A 23,128-nucleotide genomic window follows, 5' to 3' on the forward strand; every position below is an offset into this window, starting at 1 on the left:
GGAGACCCTTACCCGGTGTGAACAGGAGGGAAAGACTCTGTCTGCTGTCGGAGTCCGTTTTTCCACCCCTTCCAGACCGTACCCCAAAGGGCAACGGGGTGGGAAAATATGGTTTCGAAAACCCCAAGGATCTTTTCCAAACACACAGGGTGATGCCCCCTCTAGAGGCAGAGGGGGGGGGCAGAGGCGGAAGACGCCGCCCTGGCGGCAGGGGGGTCCGCAAAACCAAGGTGACAGGGATAACCTCCCTGGCAAACCTTTTCAGCACTCCTGAGAGGAGGCCCGACTGTCCTGCTCTGGAGGCAGTCGGGGGTTGCTTAGCTTTATACCCTCAGGCCTGGCAAAACCTTTCTTCAGACAATTGGGTAAAAAGCGTTGTTACCAGAGGTTACAAAATCCCATTTCTATCCACCCCATTCCAAAGAAAAACTCCCAGATGTACCACCCCATCTGCGACACCCAGCAGCTACAGAAACTTCAAAGCTGCTAGATGAGTCTTCCAACCAGTCCCAGAGGACCAAAAAGGATTCGCAACTTACTCAAGCTTCTTTTTAGTTCCAAAGAACACCGGGGACTGGAGGCCAATTCTGGACCCAAGTCATCTCAACACCTTTGTCAAGAAGGAAAAGTTCCGAATGGTCACGCTTCAATCGATCCTTCCATTCTTACGGAAGGACGACTGGATGTGCTCAATAGATCTGAAGGACGATACTACCACATCAAAATGGCCAGGGCGTCCAGAGATCACTTGCGCTTCGGCTGGGAGCCAGTCACTATCAGTTTCGAGCCCTGCCCTTTGGCCTGACCACAGCCCCCAGGGTCTTCACCAAATGCATGGCAGTGGTAGCGTCTCATCTGAGGCGCCTAGGATTCCAGGTGTTTCCGTATCTGGACGACTGGCTCCTGTCTGCCACCACCAGGCGTCAACTGATACAAGCCAGGGATTACTCCCTACAACTTTGTACACACCTTGGCATTTCAGTAAATTTCGAAAAATCTTTGCTACAGCCATCACAGCATATCTTATTTATAGGAGCGGAATTAGATACGCGTCAGTTAGTTCTAAAACTTCCGACAGAAAGAATACTAGCACTATAATTCAACATTTCCCTTCTGCTATCGTCCAGAAAATCCCCAGCAAAAATTGTTCTGAAAGTTTTGGGTCTCATGGCAGCTTCTCTCATAGCAATACCATTGGGAAGACTGCACATGAGAGTGCTACAATGGCTTCTATTTGCACAATGGTCATTCCAACAACTTCCACTGACTCACGAAATTTTGATAACGAAAACATGCAAATCACACCTAATGTGGTGGTTACAGACTTGCAACCTATCCGGCGGAAGACCATTTGTGCTACCCACACCGTCAGCGACGATAACCACGGACGCTTCCCTGATAGGGTGGGGGGGCATCTTTCAGGGACAGACAGTCCAAGGCGAATGGACCAATCTGGAGTACAATCTGCACATCAATGTTCTGGAGTTGAGGGCAGTGTTTTGGCGTTGCAACACTTTGCTCCCCTTCTTCCTCCAGGGACCGTTGCAGTTCAGACAGACAACATGTCCGTAGTCTGGTACATAAACAAGCAAGGGGAACCAGGTCCTACCAACTATGCAGAGAGGCCATGAGAATTTGGCAATGGGCAGAGTCCACCGGTCGCTTTCTGATCGCAACGCACATCCCGGGGTCATCCAACGTCATAGCCGACAGGCTGAGCAGGGCAATACTATTGCCTCACGAGTGGTCCCTCAAACAGTCAGTTGCGGGAAAGATTTTTCGCAAATGGGGCCAGCCTACCTGCGATCTGTTTGCGTCTCCAATGAACGCCAAATGCAGGAGCTACTTTGCCCTATTACCCCCTCCAGGGGAAGTCCCCAGGGACGCGCTGGTGCACGATTGGCCCCCGGGTCTCCCTATATGCTTTTCCTCCATTTCCCCTGATTGCACAGTTTCTACAGAAAGCAAACAACCTTCAGAGGACTATAATTCTCATTGCTCCGTTCTGGCCTCGTCAAATTTGGTTCCCCTTTCTATTGCATCACCGCATTCGGGGACCTTGGATGCTGGACCCAGAGCCAGATCTACTGACTCACTCGTCAGGAGTTCCTCACCCATCCCTGGAATCTCTCCATCTAGCAGCTTGGCTGCTCCGCTTCCCTTTCTAGCCAGGTCAATTCCCCTTACATCGGCGGTTCAAGATATTTTGGTAGCTTCTCATAAAGTTTCCACTACAAAGACTTACACCAGTAAGTGGAAACGTTTTGTCTTCTGGGTGGAGTCACATCAGTTGGACCCTGTTACAGCTCCGTTGAATAAGGTTTTAGAATTTTTGACTGAATTATTTCAGGAAGGAGCTTCCCCGGCTACAGTTAGCTGCCATTTCTAACTATCATGTAGAGGAAAGTGGTGCACCTATTATGGCTCACAGACTTTGTAAAGCCTTTTTAAAGGGTTCCTTTCATATCAGACCACCAGTCAGATGTCCGACATCACCGTGGAATTTAAATTTATTACTCTCTAAATTGATGCTACCACCCTTTGAACCAGCTTCAAGTTGCACTTTGAAATTTTTGTCATGGAAAACATTATTTCTAGTGGCTATTACATCTGCTAGACGGGTGTCTGAGCTGCAGGCCCTTTCGGTCAAACATCCTTATTTAATCTTTCATTCTGACAGAGTATCCCTACGCACTAATCCATCCTTTCTTCCCAAAGTTTGTTCTACTAGTAATATTAATCAATCCATCGAATTACCCACCTTCTTTAAAGACCACTCTAATAAATTAGAGTATATGTTGCACAAACTAGGCGTCCATAGACAACTCAGATTTTATTTGGATAGAACAATAGATCACAGGAAATCTGTTCAACTATTTGTAGCTTTGCTGACAGCAGAAAAGGTCTTGCAGTCACGAAACGAACTCTTTCAAAGTGGCTAACTGACTGTATCATTTATGTTTATGAAGCTTCTGATCAAACATTATCAGCAAAACCCAGAGGACATTCTACCAGATCAATTTCTACATCTTTGGCTCACGCAGCTCGCTTACCTTTAGACACTATTTGTGCGGCTGCTACTTGGGCTAAACCACATACATTTATCTCTCATTACAAAGTGGACAGGGTTTCTAGGGATAGGGCAACCTTTGGTTCCACTGTGCTCAAGAACGTTCTCCCTTGAGTTCCTCAGGATCATGGAGCTAGGACGCTACCCATGTGTAAGAACAAAGCGAGATTGAACACTCTCACATAAAGAAGTTATGTCCTTACCATAACGTTCCATGTGGAGTGTTCATCTATTTGGTTATTACACTCCCACCCTTCCCACCCTTAGGAAGAACGTTCGATTTGGTGCCTGGTCTGGAGTATTCTCCTTCTGCTGTTGCAGTGTTAGTGTTACTATCATACCCTTGGTATGTTTGTATATATGTAATTATGTATATAGTTTGGCATGTATGCGTGCTTGTTGTCTGGTTTGCTTGCAAACTAGATCTGAGGTAAAGGCAGAGGGGGATTGTGGGTATTAGATGTCCTCGAGCTTCTTCTCGATGCAGAGCTTGCAGTCGGCCGGCACGGAGCCGAGGATCGGCTCCGAACCCATGTGTAATAACCAAGGCGAGATGAACACTCCACATGGAACGTTATGGTAAGGACATAACTTCTTTTTTCCGCCTGTGCAGATGATAAGGAATTACATGACTTAATGCTTGCCACTGAACAAGTTGGGAAGCATGGTTTACACTGTGGATTTGATGCCTTGGAGGCTTCTTGTAGGGCTGCTGCCTCTGGCACAGTCATTAGAAGGCATGCTTGGTTAAAGGAACAAAACTTGCCAGATCAAGTAAAAGCTAAGTTATTGGATGCTCCTGTTCAGCATAATGTTTTGTTTGGATCTAAGGCTGAAGAGGTGATAAAGAAGATGGAGGACAAGGCAAAATCCATGCAAACGGTTAAAGATTTCTTACAAGTACAGCCACCCAGATTTAGTAGGAATTGGCCTACAAAAAATTGGTCCTTTCCCAATTGAGACAGGCCTCAGAGGGGTAGATGCAGACGCTCCCGTGGAAGGCCTCAAACGCAAGCCTCTTATAGACCAAGACAGTGGACTGCTTCCACCCCTAGGGGAGGAGAGGACAGGTCGCAAGCTCATAGAAAACAGGCTCAATGACTCCCTCTGTTGGGCTGCAGGAACTTCTTGCCTGGAAGCCCCTCTCGGAGGAAAACTTTCTCTTTTTCATCTAAATTGGACTCGTATAACCCAAGACAAGTGGGTTCTGGATGTGGTTTCAAGAGGTTACAAATTCCATTTTCATACCCTACCAAGACCAAGCGGATGGCCAGATCTTCCAAAACTTCAATGGTTAGAGGCCTTAAACCAGGTGGAAGCTCTCTTGGCTATGAAAGCCATAGAACTGGTTCCACTTTCAGAAATGGGACAAGGTTTTTACTCAAGGCTCTTTCTAGTCCCCAGAAAGCAAAATTCATGGAGACCCATTCTGGATCTGTCAGTCTTGAACACTTTTCTCGAGATACTAAAATTCAAGATGCTTACTATACAGCAGCTGCTTCCAATGCTGACCAAAAATGCATGGATGTTAACTTTGGATTTAAAGGATGCATATTTACACATTGCCATCAGGCAGGAATGCAGAAAATACCTCAGGTTCAAGGCCGGATCGAGGCACTATCAATTCTCTGCGCTGCCCTTTGGATTGTCTGCTGCGCCCAGGGTCTTCACCAAATGCCTGGCTCCAGTAGTAGCTTATTGCAGACTCAAGGGAATTCAAATTTACCCTTATCTGGACAACTGTCTTATTCAGGCAGACAGCAAGGATGTCTTACTCCAGCATCTAGAATTTGTTCAGAATCTTCTCAAGTTCCTGGGATTCACTGTAAACATAAAGTCAAATTTGACACCCTCACAACAGATAACTATTCTGGGTGCTCTTCTAAACACACCAACCCAGATGGCATTTCTGACATACGAAAAACAATTACAGCTGGCTTCAACTTTCAAAACCTTGGCAACATTAACTCGGCTATCTGCAAGGAAATTCCTGCAGGCTTTGGGTTACATGGCCTCCTGCATCCTTCCCGTACCATATGCAAGACTACATATGAGGAAAATACAGTGGTACCTAAAAAGTGTATGGTCTCAGCATTGCCACAGTTTAGACATACAGATCACCGTCCTGCCTTGTCTTCAAAAGGAATTCCTTTGGTGGGTCAAGGCATGTACTCTAAACAAAGGAAAACCCTTCAGTCTGCCTCCAGTCAGATACTAACCACGGACTCCTCAGATTATGCATGGGGAGCCCATTTGCAGGGCAACTGTCTGCAGGGCCTTTGGACAAAGAATCAGAAGCACCTGCATATCAATTTAAAGGAAATGTTAGCCATTCAGAATGCTCTATTGGCCTTCAGGAATCTTCTACAACCAGGACAACTACTGATACGGACAGACACCACCACAGTTATGTGGTACATAAACAAGCAAGGGGGATCCCATTCCTATCCTCTTTGCAGACTAGCCATGAATCTATGGAACACAGCTCTAGCTTGCAAACTGGACCTTCAAGCCCATTTTCTACCAGGGAAGCAAAACTTCCTGGCAGACAGTCTGAGCAGAAACCTGTCGGACCCACACGAATGGATGCTGGACACCGAAATATTCAAGATGATTACAGCAGTCTGGGGATGTCCTCACATAGACCTCTTTGCATCCCACCTCAATCATCAACTACAGATTTTTTGCACCAGGACATTCCACAAACTAGCTTGGAAAGTGGATGCACTATCGTTCAGTTGGAGAAACCTCTCTGGGTATGCCTTCCCACCTCTACCTCTTCTTCCACGGGTGTTATTAAAGATCAAACAGGACAAGACCAAGATGATGATTTTGCTGGCCCCAAATTGGCCTCGACAGTTTTGGTACCCAACACTGAAAAACCTTTCTCTGGAGCCCCCTTGGGTTTTACCACAGACTCCGAACCTTCTGTCCCAACACCAGGGTCAGGTTCTGCACTCCCATGTCAAAACTCTCAGCCTGGTGGCCTGGTTAATCCAGGGTCTAAGATTCATTCTCTCCTACCCAAGCAGGTTATGGATGTCATTTTAGAAGCCAGACGTCCTAGCACTAGAAAATCTTATGCAGGAAAATGGAAAAGATTTTGCTCCTGGATGCAGGCTCAGGATTCGGATCCTCTTACTCCTAACATTCCTCTGATTTTACTTTACCTGACAGACCTCTTACATAAATAAGGGTCTCTCTTTCTCTTCCATTAAGATAGATGCCTCTGCCATTTCTACTCATTATAATACAGACCCTCCAATCTTTTCCCACCAGCTCATGAGACAGTTTCTCAGAGGAGCTAAGAACTTAAGGCCCCCTAGATCTCCACCCATTCCTGCTTGGGATCTCAACTACGTTTTGTAAAAACTCACCTTGCCTCCTTTTGAGCCTGCTGCCACATCTGACATCAAGTTTTTATCTTGGAAGACAGCCATCCTGTTAGCTCTGACCTCTGCCAGGAGAGTTTCGGAGTTGCAAGCTCTCATGGCTGTGGAACCTTATATTATTTTTCATCAAGACAGGGTGTCTTTGCGGACTAATCCTACTTTCATGCCTAAGGTGGTTTCCAAAGTGGCTTTAAATCAAACTATTCACTTGCCTACTTTTTCCCCCAGTCCTCAAAATAAGGGGGGAAAGGATCTTGCATTCCTTGGATGTACACAGACAACTACGTTTTTACCTGGACAGAACCAAGGACATCAGGAAATCAGAGCAATTGTTTCTTATGCTTCAAGTTCCCAAGGTAAAGCCATTTCAAAACAGACCATTTCTAAATGGATTGCTCATGGAATCAGATTTTGCTATTCACACCATGGAAAGCAAATCCCAGGGAGTATAAGGACTCACTCTACCAGAGCTGCTGCCACTTCTGCTGCCTTCCTCAGGGGAGTTCCTACCAAAGACATTTTGGAAGCTGCAACTTGGAGTTCAGTGCATACTTTTTCTAAGCACTACAATCTACCTCTCTACTCCAAGTCTAGGGCAGGCTTTGCTTCTGCAGTCTTGCAGGGCCTTTTAGCCGCCTCCTCTACTTTATGACCACCTCCCTTTTATTCTGCTTTGGGATTCAACCCTACAGTCATGACTGCAACAGTGAAACACGATGAACATAGTACAGTTTTGTGTACACTTACCATAAATGTAGATGTTCGAGTGTCTTCACTGTTGCAGTCTGGGTTACCCTCCCTCCTGTCCCCTCTTATTTCTTCTTTTGTGTGGTTCCCTTTTTCACCCTTCTTCTGAGGTGCATTTGCAAATGGTATGGGATCTTACTCATTTTGGAACACCTGACATCTGGGGCAAGAAAAACTGGAGAACATGGCGTCGGCTGTCAGCTTTGTACTCCTGACGCTCTGACGTCAGGGAGCATGGCTGAGCAGCCGACGCCGGACCCAGACTTTGGGATTCTGGCCGACCGAGGACTGCCTGCCGGCAGGGGAGAACCCTACAGTCATGACTGCAACAGTGAAGACATTTTAACATCTACATTTATGGTAAGTGTACACAACTGTACTTTCTCCAGCTGTGCCTTTTTTACCCAGACTTATATGGTAGTAATCCTGCCACCACCCAGCTAATATTTATCAGCTACTCAAAGGCCCTTAAAGAGGTGTCCAATTATTACTGTGCAATATTAGTAACCAATTGGTGGCCTTGTACAGTTTTACCAAAGGCATGCAAGTACTCTTAAGAGCTTAAATTATCTCTACACAAACGAGCCGCAGTTACCAGGTTTTAAAATATTTAATGATGAATAATTAAAACCACAAGACAATACTTTCTACTAAAAAATGCAAAAAAAAACACACTGTAAACTCAGAACTGAAACAAAAGCATTTCACAGACTCCACTGGCAGCAAACTAGGTTAAGGAACAAACCTAGAAGGTTGAATTGTCACATAAAATCTTTTATTTGCTGAAAATAATGAACCTGAACCCAGAACCTGATTGTTTATTTTCAGCAAATAAAGGAATGTTAAGTTGTCAATCTCGCCTTCATTCTTGCTTGATGGGTTCGGAGCCGATCCCTCGGCTCCGACTCGGCACTTGCTAAGCTCGAGAGTCACTTTTACCAGCTCGAGGCAGCCCCATATCCCTTGATGCAAGGCGGTAAGTACCCAGATCTCGTTTGCCGCTTAAACATGAGGTCCTCGTTTTACCACCTCCTGGTAAGTGATTCACTTTATTGATATTAAAGCCCCTTTTTGTTAAAAAAAACCTTTTATTGTTAGTTATAAGTTAATTATTTAGATTTCCTGACAGAAAATCCCTGTCTCTTTTAATTTTTTTTAGTCAAACTTTACCCATCCCATCCCCTCCCTGTTAGGGTGTGTGTGTGTTTGTTTTTAGGAATACCTTTTTGGTATTTTCTTTAATTTAAATTTTTGACTGGTGTGTGTGTGTGTTTTGTGTAAGCACTATGTCAAAGGAGAGGGTCTCAGGTTTTAAGAAGTGTGACTCGTGCTGTCAGAAGATGTCTCTGACAGACGGTCACACTTCTTGCCTGTATTGCCTGGGGCCTCTTCACCTGCAGGACTCCTGTGCTATTTGTCATTCCTTCAGCCAGAGAGTCCTGCAGGAAAGACGCAACAAGCTGATACTTAGGGGCCTTCTTAAGCCGGAGGGCTCTCCGGCTAAGTCGGCTCCATCAAAATCAGCTAATTCTTCCAAGGCCCAGGCTTCGGTGTCTAAGCCTGCGGCCTCGGCTCCGACTCGTTCCGAGTCGAGATCGGCTCCGGCTGGAGCCGATTCTGGCTTAACAAAGCCTTCGGCTCCGATGGCTATCGGTGCCGAATCTGCATCGACCACTTCGGTGTCGGCTCCGATCGGTTCCGACACCCATGTGGCACAGGCATCGGTGTCGGCTCCGATCGGCTCCAACACCGTTACTTTGGTGGCTGTATCGGCTCCGGTTGGAGCCGATACATCGAGGCTACCTGTCGGTTCCGATAGGTCTTCGGCTCCGACAGGATCTATAGTATCGGTTCCGATGGCTCATTCCAGGAAGAGGTCGAGGTCTCCTTCCTTGGAGCCGATACTTTCGGCTCCGGCTTCACCTCTTCTTTCGGAACGGAGCCATCGGAGCCGATCTTCAAGGTCATCCAGACTGTCAGATCATGACCTAGAGAGAGTGGTCAGTAGATTACTTAAGTCACAGGTACTGGCCCAAATGTTACATAGTCCGTCTCAACAGACGACTGTTGGTCCACACCCCGTTACAGTTCCTCCTTCAACTCTACCCCAGAGCTTGGAGTTGGAGTCTTCGGAATGGTTACTGCTACGGCTGGAGGACGGATACCCCTTCTGTTCCTTCAGCCTCTACTCTTATCTCCTCTTGAGACCTTCCTTAGAGAGATTCGTGGTCGGGCTTCCATGGTCTCCGAGGGGTGAGTGGCATCGGACCCTTGTCCAACCCGCTCTTCCCCTTGGAGCCTCGGCCTTGGTGAGCTCGGCTCCGACATCTGCCTCGGAGACTTCCCTTCGGTGGTCCCTGGAGTTCCTAGCTCTTGAACGGGTTCTCTCGGACCTGCCTGGGAGGGAGCATTCGAGGTGATGAAGAGTGTGCTGGCCACTGGTATCAGTCAGCAGTCTGTTCCGTAGCTCCTCCCTCTATAGTACCTGTTGACATCTCTGCCACTTCTCTTGCTACAGGACCCAGAGATCCTCCGCCTCAGGTTTCCCCATTGGGAATTTCCCCTCTTCCGAGGATTCTCCTGATGTTTCGGGAGATCCTCCTAGGAAGAGGACTTGTAAGAGGAAACATGTAGACTCCCCGAGTCTGTCACTTGGATACTGACTTTGATGAGTCAGAGGGATCCCCTAGATCCCCTCTGAGGATGTCTCCTTTTCAGACATCCTAGAACTCCTTAAACAGAGGGAAACTGGCCCACCAACAATCCCTCTGAGGATGAGTCAGTGTACCTAGAGGCGTTTGGATCTCGGCCCTCCACCTCCTGGGTGTCTCCGCCTTCGACCCCCTTATGCAGGTTATTGCACGAAGGCGTGGGCAGCTCCTGACTCTGTAGAGCCAGTCCCTAGGAGGCCTTCAAAATTTATCACTGCCCGTGTGACAAGCAATTCCTCACTAAGGGTGTCCCCGCTGATGCCATGGTGGTGGCTGCGGCCACCAAAAGGAACTTGCAGATCCTTCCGTGCCGTCCATCCTCCTAATAAGGACTCTAGGACCATGGATAGGTACGGTGGCGGATGTTTTCCTCAGCGACCTTTGCTATGCGTTCGCTGAATTACCTATGTCACTTCACCAGACTCCAGAGGGATATCCTTAAGGAGCTGGGTGAAGTAGTTCAGGATCCTACAGCTGCAGGGGCTCAAGAAAAATTGCTTCACAGCTAGGAACCCTCAATTCCATTGCAAACTCCTCCATGCGGCTAATATCTTATGCTGCGGATGGAGCGAGTAGAGCCGCAGGTACAGGTGTGGCTCTTAGACGCCAAGCCTGGATGCGGCTATGTGATTTTCATGGATCCCTTTAAGGCGTCCTTCACAAATTCTCCCTTTGATGGGTCAGCTTTGTTTGGCCCTCAGGTGAAGGAAACCTTGACCAGGTGCGAACAGGACGGCAAGACTCTTTCTGCTGTTGGAGTCCGTTTTCCACCCTTCTAGACCTTATACCAAAGGACAGAAAGGTGGGAAAATGTGGTTCCGTAAATCCCAAGGAGTCACGGATTCACGTGGTCAGTTTACCCCTAGAGGCAGAGGGGTAACAACAACAGACGCGCTCTAGAGGCAGAGGGGTCGAAAACCAGGGAAACAGAGAGCCTCTCTCTGACAAGCCCTTTCAGCATCCCTGAGATGTTGCCTGACTGTCCCTCCTTGGAGGCAGACGGGGGAAGATTATCACTGTACCCAGAAGCCTGGCATTCCCTCACTCAAGACAGTTGGGTACAGTCGATCATATCCAAGGGTTACATAATTCCTTTCGAGGAAAGTCCCTTCCCTCAAATTCCCTTCCAGATGTACCACCGGTCTAAGGGAAATTGCAGAGTTAGAAGTCTCAAAACTACTGCAAAAAGAGCCATTCAGCCAGTTACAATAGACCATTCAGAGCCGGAATCTACTCGAGGTTCTTTTTGGTCCCCAAAAAGACGGGAGACTGGAGACCAATATTGGATCTCAGCAGACTCAAGTCGGTCAGGAAGACAAGATTCCGAATGGTCACTCTTCAGTCAATTCTGCCCTTCTTACAGAAGGACAACTGGATGTGCTCAATAGATCTTCAGGATGCGTACTATCACATCAAAATTCACAGACGCTCCAGGAGATTTCTCCGCTTTCAGCTGGGGTCCAGTCATTTCCAGTTCAGAGCCCTGCCTTTTGGTCTCACTACAGCCCCCAGAGTGTTCACCAAATGCATGGCAGTGGTCACGGCTCACCTGAGACGTCAAGGATTCCAGGTGTTTCCGTATCTCGACGACTGGCTCCTGTCAGCCACCACCAGGCATCAGCTTATACAAGCCAGGGATTACACAATAAACCTTTGTTCTCATTTGGGCATCTCAATCAACTTCGAAAAGTCATCCTTATCGCCCTGCCAGTCTATTACCTTCATAGGCAAACTTAAACACTGTTCGGATGTCAGCTACCCTTACAGATCAAAGAGTTTCAGACATTCAGAGTCATGTCAGGATCATTCTGGCCAACAAGAAAGTACAGGCCAGAATGGTTCTAAAGGTATTAGGCCTCATGGCTGCGGCCATTACTCTTCTTCCCTGGCTCGATTCTACATGCGCCTTCTTCAGTGGATGCTGTTCACACAGTGGTTGTACCAACAACTTCCAATGCGCCACCAGATTCTGGTGACACAGACTGCAAAGATCATCTTGCTTGGTGGATCACATCTCCTCAGGTTCACCAAGGCAGGTACTTTGTACCCCATCCCGATAGCCACTGTCACCACGGATGCCTCCTGATCGGGTGGGGGTCATTATCAGGGCAGGATGGTTCATGGGACGTGGCAGCCGTTCGAGTACCATCTGCACATAAATGTCCTGGAGATGAGAGCAGTGCTTTTAACGTTGCAAGCCCTCAACGACTTTCTTCCCGTAGGGACAATTGCAGTCCACACAGACAACATGTCTGTAGTTTGGTATATCAACAAACAGGGCGGAACCAAGTCCTACCCCTTGTGTCGAAGCGCTCAGACTATGGCAATGGGCGATCTCCTCTCATCGGTTTCTGGTAGCAACGCATATCCCTGGGAAAACCAACATTGTAGCGGACAGATTGAGCAGAGCTATTCTCATGCCTCACGAGTGGTCTCTCAAGCAATCTATAGCGGAAGAGATTTTTCTGGAATGGGGTCGTCCATGTTGCGATCTTTTGCTACTCCCCAAAACAGCAAATGTCCAGACTTCTTCAGCCTCTTCCCTCTATCAGGCCATCCCCCCAGAGACGCTCTGACCCAGGATTGGCCCCAGGGACTTCTTTATGCCTTCCCTCCATTTCCTCTGATCCCTCGGGTTATCCAGAAAGCTACCGTTTTGAGAGCCAAATTGATTCTCATTGCCCCTTACTGGCCTCGACAAGTTTGGTTCCCGTTCCTCCATCATCACCTTTTGGTGCAGCCGTGGCATCTGGACCCAGTGCCAGATCTTCTGATTCACCAAAAGGGTCAGCTGCACCGGTCAATCCCTTCTCTCAACCTCACAGCATGGTTGCTCCACTTCCTTCCTTAGCCAGGCTTCCTTTGATCTCTAACCCAGTTAGAGACATCATAGTAGCTTCGCTAAAATCCTCTACCAGGAGGATTTATACAAGCAAATGGAAACGTTTCTCTTATTGGGCTAAGGCCAAGAATATTGATCCTTTTACTGCCCCTGTTCAGGCAGTCCTGGACTTCTTAGCAGAGATTTTTCATGCAGGCTCCTCTTCTTCCACAGTCAGAGTTCAATTGGCTGCTATTTCCAATTTTCATGTCGGGATAGCAGATCATAATATTATGTCCCATAGGCTCTGCAGGGCCTTCTTGAAAGGAATTTTCCTACTAAAACCTCCAATCAGCAATCCTCCTCCTCAGTGGGATCTAAATTTAGTGCTGACATCCTTGATTCTTCCCCTTGAGCCAGCTGCTTCTTGTTAGGTGAAATATCTTTCTTGGAAAACTTTATTCCTAGTGGCTATTACATCGGCCAGGAGGGTGTCTGAACTTCATGCTCTTCGGTTCGACCCCTATTTGGTTTTTCACAAAGACAGAGTATCTTTGAGAACTAACCCAACCTTTTTGCCTAAGGTCGCTTCAAAGAACAATTTGAATCAATCCATTGATCTCCTGTATTTTTCCTAACTATTCAGATAGAGCTGAACAAAAGCTACATTATCTTGATGTCCACCGTCAACTTAGATATTATTTGGACAGAACAAAAAATTTAGAAAATCTGATCAACTTTTGTTTCCTATGCGGATAATAAAAAGGCCTTCCTGTTTCTAAAGTGACTTTGTCTAGATGGCTTTCTTGGTCATCTCTGAAATTTATCTGCTCAGGGGAAAACAGCTGTGCTCAAAACCTAAAGCACATTCAACTAGGAGCTTAGCTACTTCTACAGCTTTTCAAGCTAGACTTCCTTTAGACACTATTTGTGCAGCGGCCACTTGGGCCACTCCTCACACTTTTGTTTCCCATTACAAATTGGACTTGGCCTCCAGGGACAGAGCCAGTTTTGGCTCTACAGTCCTCAAGAGTTTGCTCCATTGAGCCACCCAGGATAGAGGTGCTAGGGACGCGGTCCCATCAAGCAAGAATGAAGGCGAGATTGACAACTTAACATTAAGAAGTTATGTACCTACCATAACGTTCCATGTTAGTTGTCTTCTCTGCCTTCTTTCATGACCCTCCCTCCTTCCCCCTGGCCTGGACAGACCTTGTTATAAGAAACTGTTATGCTGAAGACCATTCAGACCTGGTCCTTCTTCCATCTGTAAGTTTTTCTTTCTTCCTTTGGGAAGTATTTTATGCTTGGTGCTATTGCCCTTTGTCATCAAACGAGATCTGGGTACTTACCGCCTTGCATCATGGGATATGGGGCTGCCTCGAGCTGGTAAAAGTGACTCTCGAGCTTAGCAAGAGCCGAGGGATCGGCTCCGAACCCATCAAGCAAGAAAGAAGGCGAGAGAAGACAACTAACATGGAACGTTATGGTAGGTACATAACTTCTTATTTTATGCTGCGATCTGTTTGCCACCCCCCTCAACAACAAATGCAGCAGCTACTTTGCCAGAGTCCCACCATCCGGGACAGTCACCCAGGGACACACTTTTTTACGATTGCCCCCCCCCCCCCCCAAGACTGCTTTAAGCCTTTCCACCCTTTCCCCTGATCCCCAAGGTTCTTCAGAACGCCTTTCCACCCTTTCCCCTGATCCCCAAGGTTCTTCAGAAAGCACAGTCGTTGGGTAGCAAGTTAATTCTCATTTCCCCTTACTGGCCTCGTCCGATATGGTTCTCATTCCTTTGGCCTCTCTTGCAGGGCTAGCCTTAGATCCTGGACCCAGTGCCAGATCTTTTGATGCATCAGTCCGGGGCTCTCCATCTTTCAATTCAAACTCTCAAGCTCACAGCTTGTTCTTTCCACTTTTGGTATTAGCCAAGCTTCCCGATGTTTCTCTGGCAGTTCAACACATTTTGATTTCTACTATCTGGGTTCAGTTAGCTGCCATTTCTAATTTAGGGTCCAATATCCTGCCCCATAGGCTATGCAAGACATTCCTAATAGGTACTACCCTCTTAAGACCTCCAATAAGAGAAACCCCCCCGGATCTAAATTTAGTTTTGGAAGCTCTGATTCTTGCCCCCTTTGAACCATCTGATTCTTGACGCTCATATTTCTGACTTGGGAGACCCTTTTCTTGGTTGCAATTATCTCAGCTAGAAGGATTTCAGAATTCCAGGCCTTATCTATTCATCCTCCCGTACTTGATTTTCCTTGAAGATCGGGTTTTTCTCAACCAACCCCTCTTTTTTTTACCTAAGGTATGTTCTGACTACAATTTGAATCAATCCATAGAGCTTACAGTCTTCTTCCCCAATTATGGCAACAAGGCAGAGTATAAGCTTAATCAACTGGACATTCATAGACAGTTACGTTTCTATTTACACAGGACCAAGGACTTTAGAAAATCTGACCAATTGTTCATATCCTTTGCGGACAATAAAAAAGGTTGTGCAGTCTCAAAGGTGACTAAGTGGCTTTCAGACACTATAAAACATGTCTATGATTTGCATAAACACCTTCCAGGGAAAATTAAAGAGCACTCAACAAGGGCTTTGGCTACCTCTATTGATTTTCAAGCCAGACTGCCTTTGGATTCAATCTGTGCAGCTAAGTGGGCTAATCCTCATACCTTTTATCACTCATTACAAAGTAGATGTGGCCTCCCGGAACAGGGCATCCTTTGGTTCCACGGTCCTGAACATTTTATTCCAGTGAGCCACCCAAGAATCAGGTGCTGGGGACGCTGTCCCAAACAGCAAGAATGAAGGCAAGATATGGGCAACATAACAAAGAAGTTATGTACTCACTATAACGGTCCATGTTTGTTGTCCTTGATCTCACCTTCCTACTTGCATCCCACCTTTTTTTCCCCCTTACTGGAGGATCGAGAAGAATCCATTGTTTTGATTAGTTATACTAGCTGGGTCTCCGTTTTACCATACCTTTTTGGTTAGTCCTAGTCTCCCTTTTGTACTCTTGCAGATGGGTTACACACTTATATGTAGGTGTCCTCTGATAAGTAAAATAGAGTATACCTCTTTTCTAATTGTATGGTCTAGTACTGGGTTATCACAAATGTGATCTGGGTAACTACCGCTAGGTATGCTGGGATAGGGGCTAGCCTCGAGCCAGTAAAAGCTCTCTAGCTATAATATACGGCCAAGTAGGAGCCGAGGGTCAACTCCGAACCCAAACAGCAAGAAGGAAGGCGAAATCAAGGACAACAAACATGGAATGTTATGGTGAGTACATAACTTTTTTCTTCCCTCCTAGAACATCTGAGATTATAGATAAATATGCTAAACGTTTCCATCATTCCGCTACCCAGGACGGTTTCTTGGTTGCCTAATAGACACTGTGTCTCAAAAGGCTTTCTTTCCTTAGGAGAAGGTGGATTTATGTCTGGAAGTCTTCCTGAACACAATTATCAAGCTTCAGCCAGAGAATTTCTCAGGATATTAGGCCTTACGGCTTCTGAGAGTCTTAAGATTCCCTTTGCCAGGTTATATTTGAAAGATTCAGTGTTACTTCAAAAACAAGTAGACCCAACACACTCGTCCAGGGAAGTTTCAGATTCCAGTCATGGGCTTTATCAAGGCAGAAATGCATTGAGGGGAGGGATCAGGTGGCTCATTTTGGTCTTCCCTTTTCTCCACTTATCCCAACCTAATCTATATTGACAGATTCCTCAGATTTTGCTTGGGGAGCAGTTTCAAAGGAGAAAAGTGCAAGGTTTGTGGGACAGGTCAAACGGAGCAAATTAATAACAAAAGAAATGTTGGCTGTAATCCAGGCCATAAAATCTCTACATTTCTGGAATCCAGGTCCCTTACAAATCATGACAGACAACAGCTTAAGGATGTGGTATGTAAACAATGAGCATCAGGTCGTAGCCTCTGTTCAGGCTGGCAGTGGTGTCTTTGGGAGTTAGCTTTTTAGCAATTCTTAGCTTTTCAAGCTTCTTGCATACTGTTGGAGCAAAACAGAGTGGTATACAAGCTAAACAGATCCTGGACCAGACCCTCACAATTGCAAACTCAACAGGAGTTGATCCAGATTTATGGAACACCACAAGCAGATATGTTTGCCTCTTTTCAAAACAAATTAAACAGCTTCTGTTCTAGGACTCCTTGCAAGAAGGCTGGGTAAAATGGATGCTGGGTAATTCTCTGGTCAGGGATGTTCCTAGAAACATTTCCACCCTTCCCAATGATTTCTGGAGTAATTCTGAAGAATCAGAAATATTCTGCATAAAATCATTATGGTAACTTCCTTCTAGGCCAGTGAAGATTGCTTCTGGCCATTTCCATAAGGGAAAACCAATTAGCACAAGCTGTTTCAGACTGGATCTACTTGCACTGAAAAGGAAAGTTAGATGCACTCTAACATCAAACAATTTCAACTGACTGGTTGATTCAGTTTTGATACCCTGTAGGCACCCCTTTCATGAGGATTTGCAGCAGGTACCAAAGGAGGCGAGAAAGCCTGCTACTAGAAAATCATAAGTTGGCAAGTGAAACAGATTCCCTAATTGTTGCCTAGCCAATGACTAGAGGCCTATAAGAGATTTTGTACAACTGGTGCTTTAATATTTGTGAGTTACTATCTTCTGGCCTATTTTATGCCTTTATAAAGGTACATCTTGTGGCCATTTCTATATGTCTGCTTCCCCTCTTTCTTTACTTATTGTGAAAAAGTTTTTACACTTTGAGACTACCTAAAAGATGGGTCCCTCCTCCATGGATCTCACCTTTGTGTTACAAAAACTGTCACCTTTCGAACATGCCTGCTAGGCTGATTTTAAGGTTTGCTGCCTTGAAAGCTGCTCTTATTGCACTGACATCTGCAAGAGGGGCATCAGAGCTCCAAGCCCCCATGGTGACAGAACCAGGTCTGTTTTTCCATAGAGACAGTGTTGCTCTGTGCACAAATCCTCTTTCATGCTCAAGGTTGTTTCCGACTTCATACTGAATCAGGTTATCAGTCTCCTTGTTTTCTATTGAGAATGTAAAAACAAGGGAGAAAAGATTTGTTGTACTTTAGATGCATATAAGCAACTCTAGTACTATACTGACAGAACTAAATCCCTTAGGAAAGCTAACCAGCTCTGTTTCCTATTCTGGGACTAGGAAAGGTCAACCTGTGTCTGAATAGACTATTTTCAGATGGTTATACTCTATTTTATTTGTTATTGTTACCATGGAATCCATTCCAGGAAGTGTTAAGGCAATGTCTCTCAACTGTCCAGATTTTCGCAGAATATTCTGATTTTTGTGTCACGTTTTTAATGTATTCCTCTTAAAATGTGTGGTTTTCTGGTAAATAGTGGTGGATTGAAGTTGCAAAATGACTTAAATTTGAGATTCAGGCTTCATATCCTTCAGAAAATATATGTTAACACAAACCCTGTGCTAGCAGGTTTTTAAGTTTATAAGAATAATTAAAAGTTGTCCCTATTTTTGGGCCCCTGTCCCACCAGTAGTTTAGACTGTCCAGATTTCTTGCACTGATAGGTTGAGAGGTACGGTTAAGGCACATTTTATTAGGGCCTTCACTTAATTGGCTTACTGGAAAGAGGTGGGCTCTAGAAGCATTCTAGAGGCAACAACTTGGTCTTCCTTCCATACCTTTACAAAGCACTACAAGCTGGATTCCTTTTCTAAGTCTAGAACAGGCTTTGCAAGAACCATTCTCCAGGGGTTCCTGGACCATTATCCTTCCTCTTCCTAGGATGAATAAGCTAAGGTGGTCTACCTATAAAGCTACTGCATTAGTGAGAGCGATGAACATAGTACAGTTGTGTAAGTTACACCTGCCTGTAACAGGAGGAGTTCCTCATTTTTTGTTGAGGGGAAAGAAAGTTTTTGAGGTTGTCACTCTGGATATTTATATAGTTCCTTCCAAAATGGCTCTGCTATAAGCATCCAGAGTGACAGTGTGGGAGGGGATGAAAGCTTTTGGAGGCTGGGTTGGTTGTATCTTTGGTAGGATGCAGCCCAAAGACTACTGCTACAGTGAAGAATTTTAACATTTCCTGTTATAGGTAAGTGCAACTTATACAACTGTACTATATACTGGTTGCAGAGCCTTCAAAGAAGATTATAGTTTAAAGATCATTAAGAGCATACCTTTTGTGAACTTATGCAAAACACTGCATTTACTTGTAGTCTGTAAAGATAAACATTGGAGCAACACCTTTCCAACATTCTGCCCAGTGATCTATTTGATCAGGTGATTGTGATAAAAGTAGGCTAAATTTTATCTGAAGATGAATGCTTTGCTTTCCTAGGAAGCAGAAAATTGTAAGTGCAGGTGTTTACTCTCAAGAAGGGTGGATGCATTGAGATGACACTAATTCTTTGAAGGTTTGAGGTACAGATTTGCACACCTTTCTGACAGGACTAAACTACAGATGTCTGCATTACCATAGAAGGCAGACATGCTAAGTGTGTTTACCTTTGTTCCCCCATAATCTGTTGTAGCATTACTGCTTGAATGTCTGGGGGTGGGGTGGGGGGGCATTCACGTTTCTTTTTTGCTTCCACCAAAATTAGATTCATTGCATGACTATTTTACTACTAGTAGAGAAGAGCATCACACCACTGCCTATGCGTTTTCAAGGAAGAAAATGCATACCATGTCCCACATAGGGGAGAGGTCTGCTGCACAGCTCTCAACTGACAGTATTGGAACAAAGGTTGCACTACATGTCTCTCTATCTGCTACTAGAAATGAAATAAAGGCCACTTTTGTGTACCCAGAAAAAGGAGCAAGGTTGTAACACATGGCTTCCTCTCTCTAACCAGAAAAGGAAGGGAGGGTGCACCATATGGCTGTCTTTGTATTCAGTGTATGGGTGCTGGCTCTGTACTTTGTGTGGGTGGAAGGGACACATTTTATGGCTTCTGTTTGTTTTTTTCCCCCTCGTTCTTCACAGTGGAAAAAGTGCATGCTCTAGGTGTGTTTCTTTTTTTTTTTTTTTTTGCCTTCATAGAAAGGCTGCACCCGATATTCACCTCATTGATTTTGAGCAAGAGGAGGGTACATAACATGGTATCATTTGTGCTTCTAGGATGGGAAGAAGAAAGAGTGCACTACATGGTTTCCACGGACTTCCCTGAGAGGGAAGGGTGCATCAGTGCCATTTGTGTGCAACTAGTTAGGGATTGCACACAGCTTAGCTGTGCTTGCTTATGGCGAGGAGTACATCTTGCATCATGCTGCTCTGGGGTGGGTGGTTAGGAGTGCATCACATTTGGGGGGTAGGGAGCTCTGTTAAATCATCTCAGGAACACCAGATTACAATATAAAACAATGTGCTGGGAATATCGAGCCAGAGAAACTTGAATACTCTGAGTCAGTGGAATTTGGCCCTTCTCCAAAGTAGTGAGATCTGTTAGTGAGTTAATATATATAATTAGTAGACTGTAGGGGGATACAGGGGAGCTTGCTGTTCTGCAGAAAATATGTTTTTGTCACATTTTCAGTGTTGTGCTGGTTCAATTTTACTAGCTTAATGTATGGCTTGCAGTGTTGAAGTTCTGCAGTGATTTAACATAGATCTATGTTTTTCCTGTGATTGGAGCAACAAATTAGACTTCACTGTGCAACTACATCTGTGCTTCCAGGGAAGGATGGAAAAGTGCATAATATTAGTTTGAGTGATTCTTGACATCTTTTTTTTCCTCTCCTTTTTCAGGAGGGATGTAATTCCCTTGGAGGAGGCGGATATTAGCACAATGTGTCTCCAGTTGTCACGGAAACCTGGCGAGTACTCATACTTCAGTCCTAGAACCATGACAATGTGGAGAGGACCAGACCACTGGCGTTTCAAGCCACATCACAAAGGTACATGTTAATATGAGCAAATTAGAGCAGGATAAATGTATAAGAAGTGACTGGGGACTTGTTTAAATTAGAGTTTTTTTCCTTAGCTGTAGAGTTGCACACTGGTCTCTTTGAACCTAGTTGCTGATGAATATAGCCAAGATGCATCTGTGTATTGGAGAGCTGTTTTTGCTTATATCAGAACAGACATCTTTTCAGTATCAGAAACTGAGGAGGACATCCGAGATGAAGTATTGCATCATGTAAACAAGGTGGTCTGAGATACTGAGTTATGGTAGGTAGAACAGAATCTGGTATTGGATAGTCTACAGAGGGAACTTCAAGCTAGGTAACTAGAACAGAAGTTTGGGAAATTAAGAAAAAGGGCCCCTTAAGGGTGATGTGGTCTGTAAATGGTGTGTTCTTTCTTGCTGTCTGAATGTTTCTTTTCTTAAAGTTTCTAAATGTAGGAATGTACATTCCATAACATCAAATATACACCGTAAGATAAATATGCTTAGTGTTTGAGACTACCCTTGCATTTGTGTACCTGCTCACACAGTTCATATATTAGTCCTGGCACTCATTGTGGACAAGTTCATGCGTCTGCCATAAGCGTTGATCTATCAGTGTTGGTGCTTTTTTAAAATTACTAGTCAAGTTCTGAACTTCTTTCAAATTACTAGTCAAGTTCTGAACAAACATTTTCTGTTTTGCTGAGGCAGCTGTTCTGTCACATAGTTCATGTGATCAAAGACTGACCAGCACAACAACTTGGTTATTACAAAGAGAATAGGTTGAGTGTACCCAAGAGTAAAGAGCCCTAGCTTTAACAACATGGATATTGTCTGCCTGATAACGTTTTAGTGACCAGTTCTCCTTGGATGTGCTGTCTGTGGTGCAGGAAGCAAGAAGATGAGCATGGAAGAATGTGTTCATTGGAAGAAGTATGTCTTACGTAGATGTAGGCTTGTTCCAGCTGCAAAGGCTACATAATGATTTCTTACCATATTTAATAGAAACTTTCACAGATGGTTATGCTTTGCATCTGTTAAGTGCATTTTCAGATTTACAGCATGCTGCTTCTTTACCCCCCCCCCCCCACACCCACACACACAAACACCAAGTCAAGCAGTTTTTGTTGCCTTGAACCCAGAAGTAAGCCTGTGGCTCATCCATGGAAACCCAGTTTGGAGGAAAATGGAATTTGGGAGTGGTTATATCATATATGTCTCTTGTTTCAACTACAACAATAAATCATATCCTTTGCTCAGCTTTTTATTCCACATTTATGAAAAACGAGTGATTCCTTTTTCCAGTTAATTTCCTTGCTGTTTTTTTTTTCCTGCTCCACCCAGGGTATTGGCCAAATGCCTGGCTCTAATATTTGCTCAAATGGCATTCATGTTCACTTGTTTGCTTTTTGTCTGTGACTGCCTGACTTCCCTTGAGAGCATACATTTTGTAGCGTCTGTCTCTAAACAAGAAAAAACACTAAAAGCATTTCCTACCTGTAGAGAAATCTATGGTTGGGAATCCTAAATATTAAATCTTCCGTGATAAACTTTGCTGTTCTTGATTGGGGCAACTAACGATAGACTTTTCTGCAAGTTTCAGAATGGAAGCTGTTGATAGCAAGGAAGTGTCTCAGAGCCACGGACACACCTGCTTGTGTGCATCTTTGATTACAAATAAGGAAACCACAGTGGTGCTTAGCATTTTTGAGAGATAAGTTGCCAGCTTCTTGGCCATGTCCTTTAATTTCCAACGCTTGTGAAGGAGTTCCAGTGCTGACACAACCACATTGATACAACGACTAGATCACAGATATAAGAAAAACTCTTCAGATCATGCATGCATAGATCACTTTCTGGACCGCAATCAATTTACATCTACAGCAGCCAATGTGCATTTTTGGATTCTTGAACATTTTTTTTTTTAAAAAAATCAAGTTAAAGAAAATAAGCCAAACAAATCTAAGTGTCTTATGCTGATTTGATAAATGTTGCAAGCAACTTGTTCAGCAAAACAAAGTACATTCACATGAACAGTATTCTCTGCCATCATCCAAGGTTTCAATGTTCTGCTATACTTTAAAGTCTGCTAGATTAGGACATGGTTATGTGTATTTGGAATAGGTTAGTGGACTGGTCTGAAAGTGTAGCAGTGTAGAAATAGAGCAATAAACATTTAGAATAGACTGTAGAAATTCATCCTTATCTCTTTTTGTCATCCCCTCACTTACTGCCTCTCATTCATCCTACCTCCCCCTTCTCATTGTATCTCTCACTTTTCTCCTTTCTACCTCTCTTCCTTCTGCATTCCTGTCTCTCCTTTTCTCTGTCTTCTCCCCATGGTATCCTTTCTTGCAACTATTCTCACTTGCCTCTTATAATGTTTTCATACCTCTCTATTTAATGATGACTGCTATGTATTTAGCATAAGTAATCTTAATCATTATGGCTGCACCTTATTCAAGAAGTGCTGCTAAACATAAT

General features: G+C 44.8%; 1 protein-coding gene across 1 annotated transcript in view; it reads left to right on the forward strand.

Moving 5' to 3' along the window:
* The window catches only part of NCAPH (non-SMC condensin I complex subunit H), a gene marked incomplete in the record, with an annotated part of 906,630 nt that overhangs the window by 201,809 nt on the left and 681,693 nt on the right, over nt 1–23,128 (forward strand). Inside the window, 1 exon segment of the mRNA XM_044084212.1 lies at nt 20,503–20,651. Within this exon segment, the coding sequence (XP_043940147.1) occupies nt 20,503–20,651 (149 nt within the window).

This window comes from Protopterus annectens, chromosome 9.part0 (genome assembly GCF_019279795.1).
Source record: "Protopterus annectens isolate FY-2018-M chromosome 9.part0, PAN1.0, whole genome shotgun sequence".
In the NCBI taxonomy this organism is placed as follows: domain Eukaryota; kingdom Metazoa; phylum Chordata; order Ceratodontiformes; family Protopteridae; genus Protopterus; species Protopterus annectens.